Below are 19,504 nucleotides of genomic sequence, written 5' to 3' on the forward strand. Positions count from 1 at the left end.
AAACACAAAATACTATACTTGAAGTTTTATCTGGAGAGTCATCGGATGAGACAGGACAATCTGGCACTGACGAGAGCTGAAAACCAGGATTATGTAGAGGCAGTAGATAAGTTTATGAGTCACAGATGTGTCTCTCGGCTACAGCAGTGACACCACACACATGCGCGCACACACACACGCACACACACACACAAAAAAAATGAAATAAAATAAAACTCTTGCTGTGACGCTCTGATGGCCTGTTGACTTGAAATGATATCAGCTTTCTTATACTGAAGAGAGCGATTTCATTATACAAAGACATATTACAACTCTAACTGTAATGTTGACCTGTTCCTGTGGTGATAGTGTATAAAGCAGTATTGTGTGTATGTTGGTAGTAAAGTATGACTGGCAGTTGATTTTCCAAAAAAGGAAATGCTGAACAACATTGTCAAGGTTTCTAGGATCAAAGTAGATGTGAGCACAGAGACCAGATCTGTAAAGGTGCTCTTATAAAAACAAAACAAGGAGCTGAAATGTATTCAAATGGAAACAGACTTGTGGTATTATTGTTTGCATGGCTGTTGCAAAGAATTTGCACCAGACTGCCAGACCGACTGTCAGTCAGCCTCCATTCTTCCAGGAAATGTGGTGCCTGGTGGCAGATAAACTAGCATGGTGACAGTGAGATTTATATGGAGCCGATATAAAAACCAATGGTGTCATTCTTGTAGAGCAGGGCGGCCCGATGTGTGGCCAACGGGCCAAAGTTGGTCAGGCTAAAGGTTTCAGTCTGATACAGAAATTTCTAGCAAAACACATATAATCACAATATAATGTGAAGGTGAGTGTTAAGAAAAATGTAGGAAAATGAACTTACAATGTCGAAGTAGTGTGTCCACCGTAGTATGAATTACGGCGATCGAAACTTGACAAGCTGTGCTTTTGTTCTTCCTGCTTCTGACTCTGTCACGTGACAGGAAAAGACCTGTTTGACAAGGTGGGTTGGGCCTCCACAGGATGTGAGTGGACTTGCCCCTTTTACTCTTTTATTTCCTGAACATTAGTCTCTTAGATAAGTTTATGAGTCACAGATGTGTCTCTCGGCTACAGCAGTGACACCACACACACACACACACACACACACACACACACACACACACACACACACACACACACACATGCTCTGATGGCCTGTTGACTTGAAATGGTATCAGCTGTCTTATACTGAAGAGAGCGATTTCATTATACAAAGACATATTGTGTTACTCTAACTGTAATGTAGACCTGTTCCTGTGGTGATAGTGTATAAAGCAGTATTGTGTGTATGTTGGTAGTAAAGTATGACGGGCAGTTGATTTTCCAAAAAAGGGAAATTATTCATATATGTCTGTTTGTTTTTAGTTCATTAAGCTTCAGTTTTGGCCCACCAGGAAAAAAGTTCGGGCACCCGTTCAACACTCAACTTGTTGTGATTAACTAAAGCAAAATGTTTATCTCTTAGCAGTTTAACAAGTTCATTTGAATCATCATCATACAAATATCAGCTTTTAGATCCTAATGTTCTTTGTTAATGTGTCATTATATTGTGAGATTTCCCCATAACAAAGTAATTAACACTTCTTAGAGAGGAACAGATGAACTGTGACTGATAGAGCCAGAGCTCTAATGCTAATGATCACTGAATGATAAAACACATCTTACAATCATACTTTTACACATTTATTTTGATACTCAGCTGACTAAATGTACAGTATACTTTGAGAGTAACATTCAATATGCTTAAAACAAAAATCATACTAAAGAATCTGCATGTAGTGAAGCTTGCATATTCCATTATGTTTACAAAAGCAGGAAGATGATCAGGTCACTCCTTCAAATCCAGATTATATTCAATTTACTGCAGTTTTAACACAATAAGGGCACAAAGCCTGGCACTGTCAAAATAAAAGAGAGAAAGATAATAAAGACAAATAGGAAAAAAAAACTCTATCACCCACTTTATTATCAGTGTGTTTTGGTTTGTTTTCTTTCATACAGCAGTAACAGACCAGGGTCAAGCTCCTGCTGTTGGAGTTGATGTAGAACTACATCAGGACTCATTTATATACCAGAAGAGTTTTTTCAGTTAAAGCACAAAAAGAAAGGTTGCATTTAGTTAATGTGGAAACATCCAGAGGCTTGTAGACTTGTCGTTGTACTATACAGTTGACTCTGAAGCTCCAGATCAGTGGCAAAATAAGCAAACGTAGAAATTCAGGCGCTGATTTACAACCACCCAGCATCAGGTCTGTTGCATTAATGCAGTTCAATCACATCAACTCAGTTGTGGCAGGACTTTTTCTTTTCTACAGTAAAGACCCTGCTCACTCAAAGTATTGTCACTTTGGAACTGTGACAGACAGAAGTTGAGATTCTTGAACTGGCCTGCCGACATGATCCTCCTCTGTGGATGGCTTTACAACTCTGGAGAACATCGGTCCAAACATTTCCTTCACAGGTGACCTTAAATTCCACCCTCTGCTGTTGGCAAACAGATAAACACACCCGAAGAGATCTGGAAACATCGACATCAGATCAACGTCGGCCGCGTCCTCGGGACTGCAAACAGATGGAAAATTCAATTGCACAACAATTAGATAAACAGTAAAGGAGCTGTCAAAAGCTGGTGTGGCTGTGGAGATCAGTGTGATGGAGGTCAGTAAGAGAGAAAGGATGAAGTCGTTCCAGGAATCAGGAAAAGTTTGTGTTAACATTGACTTTAGCAACAGACACCAACAGCAGCAACCACATGAGGGGGCAGATGATCCAAACAGCAGCAGTACTGTAACATGAAGGCAGTGGAAGTGGGGAGATGGAATGACACATTTCTGACTGAATGTTATCAATAACACCTTTAAGGCCCTTCATCATCTGTAACTCAGTTTGACTTACTAGTGCTCGTGGAGGTTTCGTATGAAGCGCAGGAATGCCAGTGTGCTGTCATCGTATCTGTTTTTGGGATCCATCTTCTTCACCAACTCTGCCAACTGCAGCACCAAAAACAACTAGTCAGTAAGTGGAATTAAGGAATAGAGAAGTTCCACTTGTTGTACAGTTGTCACCTCAGTTTTCCACTGTTTGAACGATCCATCCCCGACACATTTCTCCAACGAAGAAATTAATTCCTGGTCGGCATCTTTCCACTTTTCCACCTCCTTGATGTTTCCGATCCTTCTCAAGTATTCAAGTCTCCTGAAAAATAAAATGTTTCAGATGCTCGTTTAGTGAAATAGAAAAAGAGACAATGCGAGGAGTTTTACTAGCCATGTTAGCACAGACGACACTGTTGGTCTGTTGGTCTGTTGGTCCACCATTAACGACCTTAATGACCCCTGAAATGTTCTTCACTGTCATCATTAAGTCAAATGCTCAATTTGTCCAGTAGTTTGGTTTCTGACCAAACATACAAAACTAATTCCCATCAACCAAGTTATGTCTGGTTGTGTTTGGTACCAATTAGCATCTACATTATTAGCATGCTATCATACAAGACTTAGATGGTGACCATGATAAATAATATACCTTGTTAGCATCAGCATGTTAGCATCAGTGAGAGCAGCCTCACTGAGCCACTCATGGTCATCGACTCGTGTTAACACATTGCGAGCTGCTATACACAGAAATAAAAGGTGACAATGAAACTGATGCTACCTCTCAGGTTTCCAGAAGAAGGGATGACTCAAGCATTGCTCCACTGTAGGTCTCTTTTTGGGTTCCTTGTGGATCATCCACTCGATGAGGTCCTTTGCCACCACATCTTCAACATGGTCCAACGAGTACAAACCTTCATCAATGTTGTACTCACATTTATGAAGCTTGTCACCGAAAGGATGGTGTCCTCCAGAGAGGATGTAATAAATCAGCATTCCTGCCACCTAAAAATTGAACAGATGATTTGAGCAATGAAAGAAGAGTCACTCATCAATGCAGTTTGTGTCTCAGTGAAACTGACCTGTACATCAGTGTTTGACTTGTATCGTATGTCAGCTTCGTCTGTTAAAGTCTCCCTGGCCTTCCAGCATCTTGTTCCTGCACTGCCTGTGCAATAAGTTGTTTGGCCTTTGAGTAACCGTCTGCTGATGCCAAAATCTGCTAATCTCGCCCTCCCATTAACATCTATGGAACAAATCACAAATAAGGTATAATAATAACAATATAATAATAATCATTTTACATTTTGAATACTGTTGTTTTCATTCTGAATTCTGATTTAATTTAATTACTCCAATACATTTTGAACTTTTCTTACCAATCAAAACATTCTGTGGTTTGAGATCACGGTGGACAATTGGAGGATTTTGACAGTGAAGCACTTGTAAACTCTCCAGAACCTGATAGACAAGTTTCTCTTTCAGCAGACCAGCATCATTGTTTCTGATGCATTCTTCCAGGGTGTCTTCACAAAGCTGAAGACCAAGATATCCAAAGTTCTCATCCTCTGCAAAGTCGACGTATCGTACAATAGATGGATGATCAAGTTCTGGAAGTCGTAGAAATCCCTCCTCATTCCTCAGCGTTTGATAGTTACTTTTTTTCATTCTCTTGATAGCGACCTCAGTGCCATCATCTCTCAGCCCCAAGAAGACTTCAGTACCATCACTGCCCTCTGCTATGCAGAACTCTTTATCATTCACATAAATCATGCTCCCAACTCTGCTTACTTTTCTTCCATCAGTGCTAATGAGCTTCTGTAATTTTTCTCTCCACCTCTTGCTGATTTGTAGCCATGTGTGTGTATCTGATGACACAGTGGTGTTGGAGTGGAGTGGCTGAACATTTGAAGTTGTCGGATCACTTCTAGCAGTGGACACTTCATAATTTTGGTCTTCTTGCTCTTGTTGCTTCTCCCTGTCTGATTTTTCATTCTTCTTCTTGTTGGTCTTCTTTGTCCTCGGCCCAGGTGAGGCTGTACCGTCCTCACATTCCTGGTTTGGTTTGCTGAAATAACTGTTCAGTCGTCTGAGAACTTCTTTCAGCTTGTCATTGTTGGTCATTTCTGCAGACATCAGTATGTCCTCAGGCACTGCAGTTATCCCCACTGATGTAAAGATGTCACCCACATGTTCAACTGAAAGTAAGTTTGCAAATACACCATATGTGAAGACCCTGATCTCTGAGCGATGATGGACCTTTACAAAAGGAGCAACTGCTTTACATAACTTCTCAGTGAAGTTCAGATCCCAGCCAGCTGTGTCTTTTGTTTTCTGTGTTATCACATACAGTGTTTCCAGAACAGTTTCACACACATCAGGTCTCTCTTTTAAGCGAAGCCTGTCCAGTAGTTTGGGGACTAAAGCTTGTGCTTGTTCATTTGGTATTTCCTCCACAGTACACAGAACTGCATGTAAAGTAATTATTGTGTCATGTACATATTCCTTGCGAATGTTTGGAATGCGTCTTACTGCTCCTTCAATGTAGGTGTTCAGATTTCCAGGGTCCTTCAGCCATTTAATACTTCCATGGCGGTATTTCTCTCCATCTGGCCCAGGTTCAGTAAAAAGAACTTCAATAATGGTCCGATGGCTCTGAGGATCCTCCAACAGCATGTGACTGTCAAAAGTTTGAAACACCTGTTCAGGTGTTTTACTTTGCACAGCAATTTCCACATCAAGGAAATATCTGATTACTGAGCATAATTTATCTCCTTTTGATGCGAGCTTGTGAATCATCTGACTTATTTTCACATTGTCGGTCATATGTTGAGGATGAGTGACAAGTAATGTCACTGCTGCACCAGCAGAGATGAGCACTTTTGCAACATCATGTCGGTTGTTGATGGCAGCAGTGTGCAGTGGTGTGTATGGATGTAGATAACATCCATCTGGATAAGCTCTTGCTTCAAGCAGTGTTTCCACAAAATCAATTGGTGCATCGTGCATTGAGACATAATGCAGAGGTGTGAGGCCTTGCGCTGAAGCATTGTCTGGGTCTGCACCCTGCTGCAAAAGGAAAGTAAAAATATCCCAGTTGTGAGTTACAACAGCAGCAGTCAGTGGGCTTATGCAGTCGTTACACTCTGTGCACGGGTAAATGTCATTAATGTTGTTCTTCTTTAGTAATCTCTTTAGCCTCTTGAGGTTATTGTCAAATACACACTGTATTATATAGTGTGTTTCTGGTGGGGGTGCTGACGGTTGGAACTGTGGGTTGATGTTCATTTCTTTTCTTCAGTGTATCTGTGAAAAAAAGGTCATAATATTACTGTTACGTTATGTATGAATCATATCATATTCCCTTTAAATCTTACAAACATTGTATTGAGGTGGGGTACAGATCCATCAGAAGCCATTCCACAAAACTACATATAAGTACCAGAAGAAATGCAAAATCACTTCTACACCTTGAAAACTCATCTAACGACTACACTTGTCCAAACTACTAGAACTGCTGACAGCATTAACAACATGTTTGTAACAGAGTGCCGCACCTTTATCTCACTGACCTTTGGAGTTTAAACTTCCTCCTTCAGGTCTGCAACAGGAGTTAAACTTTGAATAATCAGAGCTGTGGACTTTCCATTAAAAGACTTTGGTGGTTGTACGTACAAGGTGAAATATTGTTTTCATATAAACTTTCCTTCTGATGATATCAAGTAACCCCAAGAGTGGAAACTGGAGAGTAGGTCTACATGACTGTGCTTGTTTAAGGTGAGCTCACTGATTATTGGTCGTGAATAGTCGTCTGTTATTTTGACCTCTATCTCCTTCCATGTTTTTCAATGTATTCTCTCCATTAAAACACCAAAATATTCACCTCAATTGGAAATTCACCGCGTCTATTTTACTTATCGATATCATTCATAATTTCAGAGATAATCAACGTTTGTCTGCCATTTTTTCCCACTCAGGCAGATGATGGAATGTCAAATACTTTCAATTTTTTTTCATTGGTGTGTATGTGGTGGAGTGCTGACAGCCAGAGAGGGGAGGAGCTCAAAAAACTCTAAAAACCTCGACTTCAACTACGTGTCGCCGCTCAAGCAGACAAATGACAATTCAAACTCCATCAGCTGCTTTTCCACACAAATTCAGCAGCACTGCAGTTTGGCTTACAGCTTATATTCTATTTTTTAATGCTTCATTCTCACCCAACTATTAGGAAGTTTCATTGTCTTCAGATGAGATTTCCAAATACTAAAGCCGCTAATTCACTTTGTCCTTAGCTTTTCAACAAACCTTCATTATTTCACAGTTTTTAGATGTTCTGGACATTATTCAAAGTTCTCTAAGTCAGCAACGCACATCTGGCTTCAGCTTCTCAACAGGGAGAACTTTTTCTCTGATTTACAGTATAATTTGAGGCTGAGTGTTAAGAGAATTGTAGGAAAATGAACTTACAAAGTTTAAGTAGTGTGTACCGTAGTATGAACTCTGTCGAACAAAACTTAACACGCTGAGTTTTATCTGTGTTTCTTCCTGCTTCTCATTCTGTCCCAAGAAAGGAAAAGACCCGTTAGATGATGGGCTGGGCTTTTACAGGATGTGGGAGGACTCTCCCCTTCTACTCTTTTTTTTTAACCCTTTGGTGGGTCAAAAATGACCTGGTGATGTTTTCTTGCAATATCTTCTATCTTCTATATATTTGACCCACTAATGGAAGAGTGTAGGGTCCAGTCACTTGTCTTTAAGCAGAGCTGGTCTAGTAGTTTGGGGACTAAAGTTTGTGCTTGTTCACTTAGTATTTCTTGCAGAGTATACAGAACTGCATGTAAAGAAATAATAGTGTCCTCTATGCATCTGACTGCTCCTTCAATGTAGGTGTTCAGATTTCCAGCATCCTTCAGTCATTTGATAGTTCCCTGGCGGCATTTCTCTCCATCTGACCCAGTCACAGTAAAAAGTATTTTGATCATGGTCAGATGGGTCTGAGGATCCTCCAGCAGCATGTGACTGTCTGTGTTTTGAACAGTTCAGGTGTTTTACTTTGCACATCAGTTACCACATCAAGGAAATATCTGATTTCAGAGAATAATTCTTTTCCTTTTGATGCAAAGTTGTGAATCATCTGACTTATTTTTTCATGTTGTAAAGCTTGCATATACCATTACGTTTTTTTCTCTTTACAAAAGCAGGAAGATGATCAGGTCACTCCTTCAAATCCAGATTATATTCAATTGCAGTTTTAACACAATAAGGGCACAAAGCCTGTCACTGTCAAAATAAAAGAGAGAAAGATAATAAAAGACAAATAGGAAAAAACTCTACCATCCACTTTATTATCAATGTGTTTTGGTTTGTTTTCTTTCATACAACACAACAAAAAGACCATTTAAGAAAACTATCAGTATAATATTAGTACTCTCTATATGACCACACATGTATCATCTGTCTGTAAAAACTCCACTAACATTTGGTGGAAAATAAAGATTCCACTGTCCTTTGTGAGGAAAGTAAGATAATTCCCACATCATATTGTGATATTACACCATATAAAAAGAAACACATTATAATATGGAGGTTAGATGTGATCTTACTGAGCCTTCATCCTAAAACAAACATGATCACACACTCATTTTTATAACCAACAGAAAACCTTATAATGCAGAGAATCCTTCCAAAAACTATCTCTTTAAAAACAACCTGCATGTTGTAAAGCTTTTATATTCTATCACATTGTTTTAATTACAGTGTTCACTTAATGAGAGGAAGCACTTCAGATTTATTCTTACATTTTTGACGCCCTCCTCACATAAGCAAAGAATTTCAACTCACATGTTCTCTATTTGTTTTAAGTACAGGTCTTTAACCTCAGCCGTGTCAATAACAGACCAGGGTCAAGCTCCTGCTGTTGGAGTTGATGTAGAAATACATCAGGACTCATTTATATACCTGAAGAGTTTTTTTTCAGTGATAGGCCAAAAAGAAAGGTTGCATTTAGTTAATGTGGAAACATCCAGAGGCTTGTAGACTTGACTTTGTACTATACAGTTGACTCTGAAGCTCCAGATCAGTGGCAAAATAAGCAAACGTAGAAATTCAGGTGCTGATTTACAACCACCCAGCATCAGGTCTGTTGCATTAATGCAGTTCAATCACATCAACTCAGTTGTGGCAGGACTGTTTCTTTTCTACAGTAAAGACCCTGCTCACTCAAAGTATTGTCACTTTGGAATTGCCCCAGACAGAAGCTGAGATTCTTGAACTGGCCTGCCGACATGATCCTCCTCTGTGGATGGCTTTACAACTCTGGAGAACATCGGTCCAAACATTTCCTTCACAGGTGACCTTAAATTCCACCCTCTGCTGTTGGCAAACAGATAAACACACCCGAAGAGATCTGGAAACATCGACATCAGATCAACGTCGGCCGCGTCCTCGGGACTGCAAACAGATGGAAAAAAAATGAAATGCATGACAATTAAATAAACAATAAAGGAGAAAAAGCTGATGAGGCTGTGGAGATCAGTGTGATGGAGGTCAGTAAGAGAGAAAGGATGAAGTCGTTCCAGGAATCAGGAAAAGTTTGTGTTAACATTGACTTTAGCAACAGACACCAACAGCAGCAACCACATGAGGGGGCAGATGATCCAAACAGCAGCAGTACTGTAACATGAAGGCAGTGGAAGTGGGGAGATGGAATGACACATTTCTGACTGAATGTTATCAATAACACCTTTAAGGCCCTTCATCATCTGTAACTCAGTTTGACTTACTAGTGCTCGTGGAGGTTTCGTATGAAGCGCAGGAATGCCAGTGTGCTGTCATCGTATCTGTTTTTGGGATCCATCTTCTTCACCAACTCTGCCAACTGCAGCACCAAAAACAACTAGTCAGTAAGTGGAATTAAGGAATAGAGAAGTTCCACTTGTTGTACAGTTGTCACCTCAGTTTTCCACTGTTTGAACGATCCATCCCCGACACATTTCTCCAACGAAGAAATTAATTCCTGGTCGGCATCTTTCCACTTTTCCACCTCCTTGATGTTTCCGATCCTTCTCAAGTATTCAAGTCTCCTGAAAAATAAAATGTTTAGGATGCTCATTTAGTGAAATAGAAAAAGAGACAATGCGAGGAGTTTTACTAGCCATGTTAGCACAGACGACACTGTTGGTCTGTTGGTCCACCATTAACGACCTTAATGACCCCTGAAATGTTCTTCAGTGTCATCATTAAGTCAAATGCTCAATTTGTCCAGTAGTTTGGTTTCTGACCAAACATACAAAACTAATTCCCATCAACCAAGTTATGTCTGGTTGTGTTTGGTACCAATTAGCATCTACATTATTAGCATGCTATCATACAAGACTTAGATGGTGACCATGATAAATAATATACCTTGTTAGCATCAGCATGTTAGCATCAGTGAGAGCAGCCTCACTGAGCCACTCATGGTCATCAACTCGTGTTAACACATTGCGAGCTGCTATACACAGAAATAAAAGGTGACAATGAAACTGATGCTACCTCTCAGGTTTCCAGAAGAAGGGATGACTCAAGCATTGCTCCACTGTAGGTCTCTTTTTGGGTTCCTTGTGGATCATCCACTCGATGAGGTCCTTTGCCACCACATCTTCAACATGGTCCAACGAGTACAAACCTTCATCAATGTTGTTCTCACATTTATGAGGTTTGTCGCCAAAAGGATGGTGTCCTCCAGAGAGGATGTAATAAATCAGCATTCCTGCCACCTTGAGAATTAAGAGAACAGTTTTGCAACATATGAAGTATTTTCTCCAAGTCATCAACTGAGTTTACATAGCAGTAAAACTGACCTGTATGTCAGTGCTCCGCTTGTATCTTATGGCAGTTTCTCCTGTTAAAGTCTCCCTGGCCATCCAGCATTTAGTTCCTGCTCTGCCTGTGCGACAAGTTGTTTGTCCTGTGGATAACTGTCTACTGATGCCAAAATCTGCCAATCTCACCCTCCCGGTGACATCTGCAGGACAAATCAAAGAAGACAAACTGAGACATTAAAATCATGTTTGATACTTTTAAATTCAAATATTATTGTGATTTTTTTAATATTTTAAACTGTTCCTTACCAATCAAAACATTCTGTGGTTTGAGATCACGGTGGAGAATTGGTTGATCATGTGAATGAAGCGCATTTAAACTCTCCAGAACCTGATAGACAAGTTTCTCTTTCAGCAGACCAGCAACATTGTTTTTTATGTATTCTTCCAGGGTGTATTCACAAAGCTGAAGACCAAGATATCCAAAGTACTCATCCTCTGCAAAGTAAAGGTATCGTACAATGAACAGAATTTGAAGTCGCAGAAATTCCTTCTCAATATTCATCTCCTGATAGTTGCTTTTAGTCATTCTCTTGATAGCGACCTCAGCGCCATCATCTCTCAGCCCCAAGAAGACTTCAGTGCCGTCACTGCCCTTCGCGATGCGGAATTCCACATCATTCACATAAATCATGCTCCTAATTCTGGTTGCTCTGCTTCTATCAGTGCTGACCAGCTTCTGTAATTTTACTCTCCATCTCTTGCTGATTGGTTGCCATTTGTCTGTCAACAGGTCACCAACTTTCTTCTCTGTGGATGGCTTTACAACTCTGGAGAACATTGTTCCAAACATTTCCTTCAGAGGCGCCCGTGAGTTCCACCCTCTGCTGTTGGCAAACAGATAAACACACCCGAAGAGATCTGGAAACATCGACATCAGATCAACATCGGCCGCGTCCTCGGGACTGCAAACAGATGGAAAATTCAATTGCACAACAATTAGATAAACAGTAAAGGAGCTGTCAAAAGCTGGTGTGGCTGTGGAGATCAGTGTGATGGAGGTCAGTAAGAGAGAAAGGATGAAGTCGTTCCAGGAATCAGGAAAAGTTTGTGTTAACATTGACTTTAGCAACAGACACCAACAGCAGCAACCACATGAGGGGGCAGATGATCCAAACAGCAGCAGTACTGTAACATGAAGGCAGTGGAAGTGGGGAGATGGAATGACACATTTCTGACTGAATGTTATCAATAACACCTTTAAGGCCCTTCATCATCTGTAACTCAGTTTGACTTACTAGTGCTCGTGGAGGTTTCGTATGAAGCGCAGGAATGCCAGTGTGCTGTCATCGTATCTGTTTTTGGGATCCATCTTCTTCACCAACTCTGCCAACTGCAGCACCAAAAACAACTAGTCAGTAAGTGGAATTAAGGAATAGAGAAGTTCCACTTGTTGTACAGTTGTCACCTCAGTTTTCCACTGTTTGAACGATCCATCCCCGACACATTTCTCCAACGAAGAAATTAATTCCTGGTCGGCATCTTTCCACTTTTCCACCTCCTTGATGTTTCCGATCCTTCTCAAGTATTCAAGTCTCCTGAAAAATAAAATGTTCCAGAAGCTCGTTTAGTGAAATAGAAAAAGAGACAATGCGAGGAGTTTTACTAGCCACGTTAGCACAGACGACACTGTTGGTCTGTTGGTCTGTTGGTCCACCATTAACGACCTTAATGACCCCTGAAATGTTCTTCAGTGCCATCATTAATTCAAATTCTCAATTTGTTCAGTAGTTTGGAGAAGTTACCTTCAGAGTAACAGCATGTTAGCATCAGTGAGAGCAGCCTCACTGAGCCACTCGTGGGCATCGACTCGTGTTAACACATTGCGAGCTGCTATACACAGAAATAAAAGCTGACAATGAAACTGATGCTACCTCTCAGGTTTCCAGAAGAAGGGATGACTCAAGCATTCCTCCACTGTAGGTCTGTTCTCTGGTTCTTTACTGATCATCCACTCGATGAGGTCCTTTGCCACCACATCTTCAACATGGTCCAACGAGTACAAACCTTCATCAATGTTGTACTCACATTTATGAAGCTTGTCACCGAAAGGATGGTGTCCTCCAGAGAGGATGTAATAAATCAGCATCCCTGCCACCTAAAAAATGAACAGATCATTTGAGCAATGAAAGAGGTATTTTTCAGTCACTCTTCAATGTAGTTTGTGTCACAGTAAAACTAAACTGACCTGTATATCTGTGCTCCGCTTGTGTCGTATGTCACCTTCGTCTGTTAAAGTCTCCCTGGCCATCCAGCCTCTTCCTGCACTGAGTAACCGTCTGCTGATGCCAAAATCTGCTAATCTTGCCCTCCCATTAACATCTGCAGGACAAATCACAAAAAGGTAAAATAACTATACATTTTGAATATTTTTGCTGTTATTCTGAATTATTCTGATTTAATTTAATTACTCCAATACATTTTGAACTTTTCTTACCAATCAAAACATTCTGTGGTTTGAGATCACGGTGAACAATTGGAGGATTTTGACAGTGAAGCACTTGTAAACTCTCCAGAACCTCATAGACAAGTTTCTCTTTCAGCAGACCAGCATCATTGTTTCTGATGCATTCTTCCAGGTTATATTCACATAGCTGAAGACCAAGATATCCAAAGTTCTCATCCTCTGCAAAGTCAATACATCGTACAATAGATGGATGATCAAGTTCTGGAAGTCGTAGAAATCCCTCCTCATTCCTCAGCGTTTGATAGTTACTTTTAGTCATTCTCTTGATAGCGACCTCAGTGCCATCATCTCTCAGCCCCAAGAAGACGTCAGTACCATCACTGCCCTTCGCTATGCAGAACTCTTTATCATTCACATAAATCATGCTCCCAACTCTGCTTACTCTGCTTTCATCAGTGCTAATGAGCTTCTGTAATTGTTCTCTCCACCTCTTGCTGATTTGTAGCCATGTGTGTGTATGTGATGACACAGTGGTGTTGGAGTGGAGTGGCTGAACATTTGAAGTTGATTCCACAACAGGAACTGATGTTGGATCAGTTGCATCACTCAAACACTTGTCATTTGGGTCTTCTTCCCTGTCTGATTTTTCATTCTTCTTGTTCTTCTTTTTCCTCGGCCCAGGTGAGGCTGTACTGTCTTCAGCTTCCATGTTTGGTTTGCTGAAATGATTGTTCAGTCGTCTGAGGACTTCTTTTAGATCTTGTAGCATCTTCATCTCTGCCGACATCAGTATGTCTTCAGGAACTGACGTTACTCCCACTGATGATAAGATGTTACCAGCATGTTTACATGACAGCAGGTTTCCAAATATGCCGTATGCAAAGACTCTTCTGCTCATTAAGTGTTTGTCTTGCACAAAAGGAGCAACTGCTTTACAAAACTTCTCAGTGAAGTTCAGATCCCAGCCAGCTGTGTCTTCTGTTTTCTGTGTTATCACATACAGTGTTCGCAGAACAGGTCCACATACTTCAGGTTTGTTTTTTAAGCGAAGCCTGTCCAGTAGTTTGGGGACTAAAGCTTGTGCTTGTTCATTTGGTATTTCCTCCACAGTACACAGAACTGCATGTAAAGTAATTATAGTGTCACGTACATATTCCTTGGGAATGTGTGGAAAGCGTCTGACTGCTCCTTCAATGTAGGTGTTCAGATTTCCAGGGTCCTTCAGCCATTTAATACTTCCATGGCGGTATTTCTCTTCATCTGGCCCAGTTACATTAAAAAGAACTTCAATAATGGTCCGATGGGTCTGAGGATCCTCCAGCAGCATGTGACTGTCAAAAGTTTGAAACACCTGTTCAGGTGTTTTACTTTGCACAGCAATTTCCACATCAAGGAAATATCTGATTTCTGAGTATGATTTATCTCCTTTTGATGCGAGCTTGTGAATCATCTGACTTATTTTTTCATTGTGAGTCACATGTTGAGGATGAGTGACAAGTAATGTCACTGCTGCACCAGCAGAGATGAGCACTTTCACAACATCCTCCCTGTCTTTGATGGCAGCAGCTTGCAGTGGTGTGTATGGCTGTAGATTACATCCATGTGGATTAGCTCGTGCTTCAAGCAGTTTCTCCACAAAATCAATTGGTGCTTGGGATAGTGAGACATAATGCAGAGGTGTCAATTCCAGTGCTGAAGCATTGTCTGGGTCTGCACCCTGCTGCAAAAGGAAAGTAAAGATATCCCAGTTGTGAGTTACAACCGCAGCAGTCAGTGGGGTTACGTAGTCTTTACACACTGTGCATGAGTAAATCTCATTAATGTCGTTCTTCTTTAGTAATTCTTTTAGCTCCTCGAGGTTGTTGTCAAATACACACTGTATTACACGATGTGTTTCTGTTGGGAACGCTGGCAGTTGGAGGTGTCTGATGATATTCATTGTTTTTCAGTCTATCTGTGAAAAAGAAACGATTAGAATATTACTGTTTCATTATATAAGAATACATGTACATTTTGAGAAATTCAAAATTAAATTATATTAAAAACATTGTATTGAGGTGGGGTACAAATCCATCAGAAGCCATTCCACAAAATTATATATATTATATAAAGTACCAGAAGTAATGCAAAATCACTTCTACACCTTGAAAACTCATCTAACGACTACACTTGTCCAAACTACTAGAATTGCTGACAGCATTAACAACGTTTTTGTTTTGTTTGTTGAGTGCCGCACCTTATGCTAACTGACCTTTAGAATTTAAACTTCCTCCTTCAGGTCTGCAACAGGAGTTAAACTTTGAATAATCAGAGCTGTGGACTTTCCATTAAAAGACTTTGGTGGTCGCAGGTACAAGGTGAAATATTGTGTGTCGCAGTTCAAACATTGATCATTTTCAGCCACTTTCAGATTTTTTCATTGGTGTGTATGCGGTGGAGTGTTGACAGCCAGAGAGGGGAGGAGCTCAAAAAACTCTAAAAACCTCGACTTCAACTCGCCCTCATTTCCACAATCGCTGCTCAAGCAGACAAATGACAATTCAAACTCCATCAGCTGCTTTTCCATACAAATTCAAGCAGCACTGCAGTTTGGCTTACAGCTTATATTCTATTTTTTAATGCTTCATTCTCACCCAACTTTTAGGAAGTTTCATTGTCTTCAGATTTCCAAAAAATAAAGCCGCTAGTTCAGTTTGTCCAGCTTTTCAACAAACCTTCATTATTTCACAGTTCTTAGATGTTCTGGACATTATTCAAAGTTTTCTAAGTCAGCAACGCACATCTGGCTTCCGCTTCTCAACAGGGAGCATTCACATCTGGAAGTTCTTCACAACTTCCCTTCTCTGATTTACAGTATAATTTGAGGTTGAGTGTTAAGAGAATCGTAGGAAAATGAACTTACAAAGTTTAAGTAGTGTGTACCGTAGTATGAACTCTGTCGAACAAAACTTAACACGCTGGGTTTTATCTGTGTTTCTTCCTGCTTCTCATTCTGTCCTGAGAAAGGAAAAGACCGTTAGATGATGGGCTGGGCTTTTACAGGATGTGGGAGGACTCTCCCCTTCTACTTTTTTTTTAACCCTTTGGTGGGTCAAAAATGACCTGGTGATGTTTTCTTGCAATATCTTCTATCTTCTATATATTTGACCCACTAATGGAAGAGTGTAGGGTCCAGTCACTTGTCTTTAAGCAAAGCTGGTTTAGTAGTTTGGGGACTAAAGTTTGTGCACAGAACTGCAGATCTGCACAGTACACAGAGCTACATGTAAAGAAATAATAGTGTCCTCTACGCAACTGACTGCTCCTTCAAAGTAAGGAGCGATTTTGGGGAGCGGTAAATATTATCTATGTAAATCGTATCAAATGTACTTGATTACTGTTGTCAGCCAAGGAATTATAAAGTAACGGGTAAATTATACACTTACTACCTCTTTGTTAAGAGTAAAAACTATTGCATAGAGAAATAGGGTAAAATAGACCCAGAAGCTGAGTCCCGTGTTCCGAACTGCGCATGCGCCAAACTGAGCGGGACTTGGACCGTTAACTTCCTCTCATTGCCGCTGCTCGCCGCCATCCGCCGCTGCGCTCACGGACCGGACTGCAAAAAGGAAGGTAAGCTATGGACCTGTTGTATTGTTTTACCTCTTTCACACACCAACATGTCGCCAACGTCTGGAATTACTCACTCATGTAGTTGTTTGTTTACTCCGCTAGCACAGCTAGAGTCGGTCTATGCAGCGGTCCGTTTATAGACAACATGGTCAGCGTTACCGGCATGTTGTGTACCTGACAGGTGTGCGTTTACACCAGACGCGAGTAAAATATTCGCCTCGCGCGAGTTTGCCCGCTGGAATATTTGTTTGTGCTCGAGTTCAATATTTTGAACTTCGGCGAGTGGCCAAAATATGCGTGTTTATTCCATTCGCGTCTTCACTTTGACTTTAATCTTATCGTGCGAAAAACTTGCCTCGCGCCGTGTGCACGCACGGTAAGTCTCTGTTATTACAGTTAGAGTCTGGGGGTTTTTTCGTTGCAGTTTGGAAACACAACATTCAACCTGGGCCCCTACTCTCACTCAAATGGGTAACAGTTAGCATCCTGGCAGAGATGGAGACTCGAGTTTGCGACTCGGACTCGAGTCTCACACAGAGACTTCAGACTTAACTTGGACTCGTGCTCAAAAGACTTCAGACTCGACTCGGACTCGTGTTTTGGGACTCGTGAACAATCATTATGTTTTGTTTTAGGGCATGTTAATAATCTGGTTCAGGAGTCTAATGGCCTGAGGAAATAGTAATATTTTCCTGTCACTCTGAGTGAGTCTAGTGCAGCTCTCTGCTGTATGCGGCTCACTGTGGCTGTGAAAGTTTCCTCTGCTCTCCCCTCTCCTTCTCAGCTCTACTCGGCTCTCTTCTAGTATCTCCTCTTTTCCCCTTCTCCTTTCATCTTCTGTCCACTCACCTCTTCTCTCCTCTACTCTGCAAGATAAACTGAAAAGTATTGGAACATCATCTTCAATAACACATGTACATTAAAATGTGTATGCTTTTTCTTTCTTTCTTTTTAACATGTAGGAATGTGAGGACCATACAGACAAAACAATGAAGGTGATTGTGCAGCACAGTGTCATGGCTGAGGAGGATCCATCAGATGTGTCTGTTGTGATTGAGGGAAACACCGTGATGGAAGAATGTGGAAGTCGAACGAAGGCATGTGTTCTGCTGATGGGACTGATATATGCCCTCAACCTCGAATATCCACAGCAGCTGAAGAACACGTTTGAAACATTTCAAAAACTTTTTTTGGAGCTTGACGCAGCGAAACTACAGAAGAAGGTCCACAGCCTCAAAAGTAAGCTCATGCAATAGACATTCCCCTTCTTGTTCCAAGAGGATCTGTACACAGAGTTGTGATGGAGTGTGATTTTAGTTTTCTTCACTGCTGCTCTCCTCCCTACCACACACACACACACTAACACACACACACACAAGTTGTATGTTGTGCAGCCTCAGCCCACTCCCTTGCTGCCTGATTTCCCCAGATTGACAGAGAAGGAACACCAATAGAAAGTGGCTGGCTTTGTCAATACCCTCAGTTTGTTTTAAATATGTTGGTGTTCACCTGTTCTATTCTCATCTAAATGTTTGATAGAGTATATGCACAGGAACATGGCAGACTTTATGTGTGGGCTTTTGACTTTTAAAATATAATATAAGTCACCTCTTGAAAGTGTTGTCTGTATTTGAGGCAGTTTAGTTATTTGTTGTTTGTTGTTGTATTGTATTGTGGTTGTTGTATAAATGCACTTGTACTGCAGATTTGGTGTTAAGTTGTAAAGCTAAAGAGGCACGAGTTTGGATACAAGAAAATCTTGTTGTTACTGGACATCCCTTGGAGATCTGCTCTCCTGATACTTCTCCATTCATTTCCACTTCTCTTCTATCCTCTGATCTTGTCACTTTTTCTTTTTGATCAAGCTGGATGTGGGAAGATGCATTTGTCATCAAGAAACATGAAGTTGTTACTTCAGTGAGATTTGAAACATGTTTATACCTTGAGAAGCACTGTGAGGCTGTTTATTGCACTTTATTCTGTGTTTTTGATAATTGATTAAAAACATTGTGATGATCATCATGTGAATGTCATTTTTGGGTGGTGGAATGGTGTGAGTAATGGTTACTAACTGATAATAATTATTTTTGAATAGTAATTATTAGGGGTAAATTTTACCTTCTCTGAATAAGTAATTCTTAGTGACTCATATGAATTAATTTTGAATAGTAATACTTAGATATATAATACTTATAATACATAGGTAATACCTACTCAGCAATCAAGAGTTAATTTTACCCAATTTTAATGAGTAAGTAGTTGTTGAAATGTGAGGTAAATATAACCCAATTTATTTTAGTATTTCATAGCTTTTTATTTCAGTTATTTTCTACTGACACTGTGGAATTAAATCTACCCAAAAAAAAGTAGATGGAAATTGTTACCTCAAATTTATTGGGTAAATTCTATACATTGCTTTTTACAGTGTAGGTGTTCAAAGTGGTGCATTGTAGAGTGAGACATAGTGCAGGGGTGTGAAGTTTTTCTGGGCTGTGTTGTTTGGGTTTGCACCCTGCTGCAGAATGAAAGTAAAGATATCCCTGTGATGAGTTAGTTCATTAAGCTTCAGTTTTGGCCCACCAAGAAAAAAAATCTGAGCACCGTGTTCTCGACTCACTGTGATAAACTAAAGCAAAAGGTTTGTCTCTTATCAGTCTAACATATTCATATGAATCATCATACAAATATCAGCTTTTAGACCCCAGTGTTCTTTGTTAATGAGTCATTAT

The 19,504-nt window shown here is 40.4% G+C and overlaps 3 protein-coding genes and 1 long non-coding RNA gene across 6 annotated transcripts in view; 1 reads left to right on the top strand and 3 right to left on the bottom strand.

The window, feature by feature from the left end:
• Positions 1-961, bottom strand: part of LOC119026808 (serine/threonine-protein kinase/endoribonuclease IRE1-like) — a 25,206-nt gene extending 24,245 nt beyond the window's left edge. Inside the window, exon 1 of the mRNA XM_037111354.1 lies at positions 863-961. The gene's annotated coding sequence lies outside the window, so the exon portion shown is untranslated. The remainder of the gene's footprint in view (positions 1-862) is intronic.
• The window catches only part of LOC119026806, a 22,353-nt gene extending 6,144 nt beyond the window's left edge, over positions 1-16,209 (bottom strand). Inside the window, exons 1-12 of one of the 3 annotated variants that reach the window (XM_037111349.1) lie at positions 16,066-16,208; positions 13,194-15,117; positions 12,945-13,078; positions 12,631-12,854; positions 12,165-12,294; positions 11,995-12,089; positions 11,006-11,661; positions 10,736-10,899; positions 10,428-10,651; positions 9,847-9,976; positions 9,677-9,771; positions 8,124-9,344 (exon numbers count right to left, since the gene is read on the bottom strand). In XM_037111349.1, the coding sequence (XP_036967244.1) occupies positions 9,125-9,344; positions 9,677-9,771; positions 9,847-9,976; positions 10,428-10,651; positions 10,736-10,899; positions 11,006-11,661; positions 11,995-12,089; positions 12,165-12,294; positions 12,631-12,854; positions 12,945-13,078; positions 13,194-15,102 (3,981 nt within the window). In that variant the 5' untranslated portion in view covers positions 15,103-15,117; positions 16,066-16,208 and the 3' untranslated portion in view covers positions 8,124-9,124. Of the gene's footprint in view, positions 1-8,123; positions 9,345-9,676; positions 9,772-9,846; positions 9,977-10,427; positions 10,652-10,735; positions 10,900-11,005; positions 11,662-11,994; positions 12,090-12,164; positions 12,295-12,630; positions 12,855-12,944; positions 13,079-13,193; positions 15,118-16,065 lie in introns of those variants that run through there. The other 2 variants (XM_037111350.1, XM_037111351.1) reach the window with 2 other exon arrangements.
• Positions 1,725-7,498, bottom strand: LOC119026807 (probable serine/threonine-protein kinase ireA). Its single transcript, XM_037111352.1, has 7 exons — positions 7,362-7,498; positions 4,274-6,200; positions 3,977-4,140; positions 3,676-3,899; positions 3,087-3,216; positions 2,917-3,011; positions 1,725-2,583 (listed from the first exon to the last, which is right to left on the bottom strand). The coding sequence occupies exons 2-7, from the start codon at positions 6,180-6,182 to the stop codon at positions 2,364-2,366; spliced, it is 2,742 nt and encodes a 913-aa protein (XP_036967247.1). The 5' UTR covers positions 6,183-6,200; positions 7,362-7,498; the 3' UTR covers positions 1,725-2,363.
• On the top strand, positions 12,962-18,794 carry LOC119026809. Its single transcript, XR_005077246.1, has 2 exons — positions 12,962-13,100; positions 17,738-18,794. It is a non-coding gene; the product is annotated as an uncharacterized LOC119026809 (long non-coding RNA).
• Positions 18,795-19,504: the final 710 nt, after the last annotated feature.

Source organism: Acanthopagrus latus, chromosome 10 (genome assembly GCF_904848185.1).
Source record: "Acanthopagrus latus isolate v.2019 chromosome 10, fAcaLat1.1, whole genome shotgun sequence".
Taxonomy (NCBI): Eukaryota; Metazoa; Chordata; class Actinopteri; order Spariformes; family Sparidae; genus Acanthopagrus; species Acanthopagrus latus.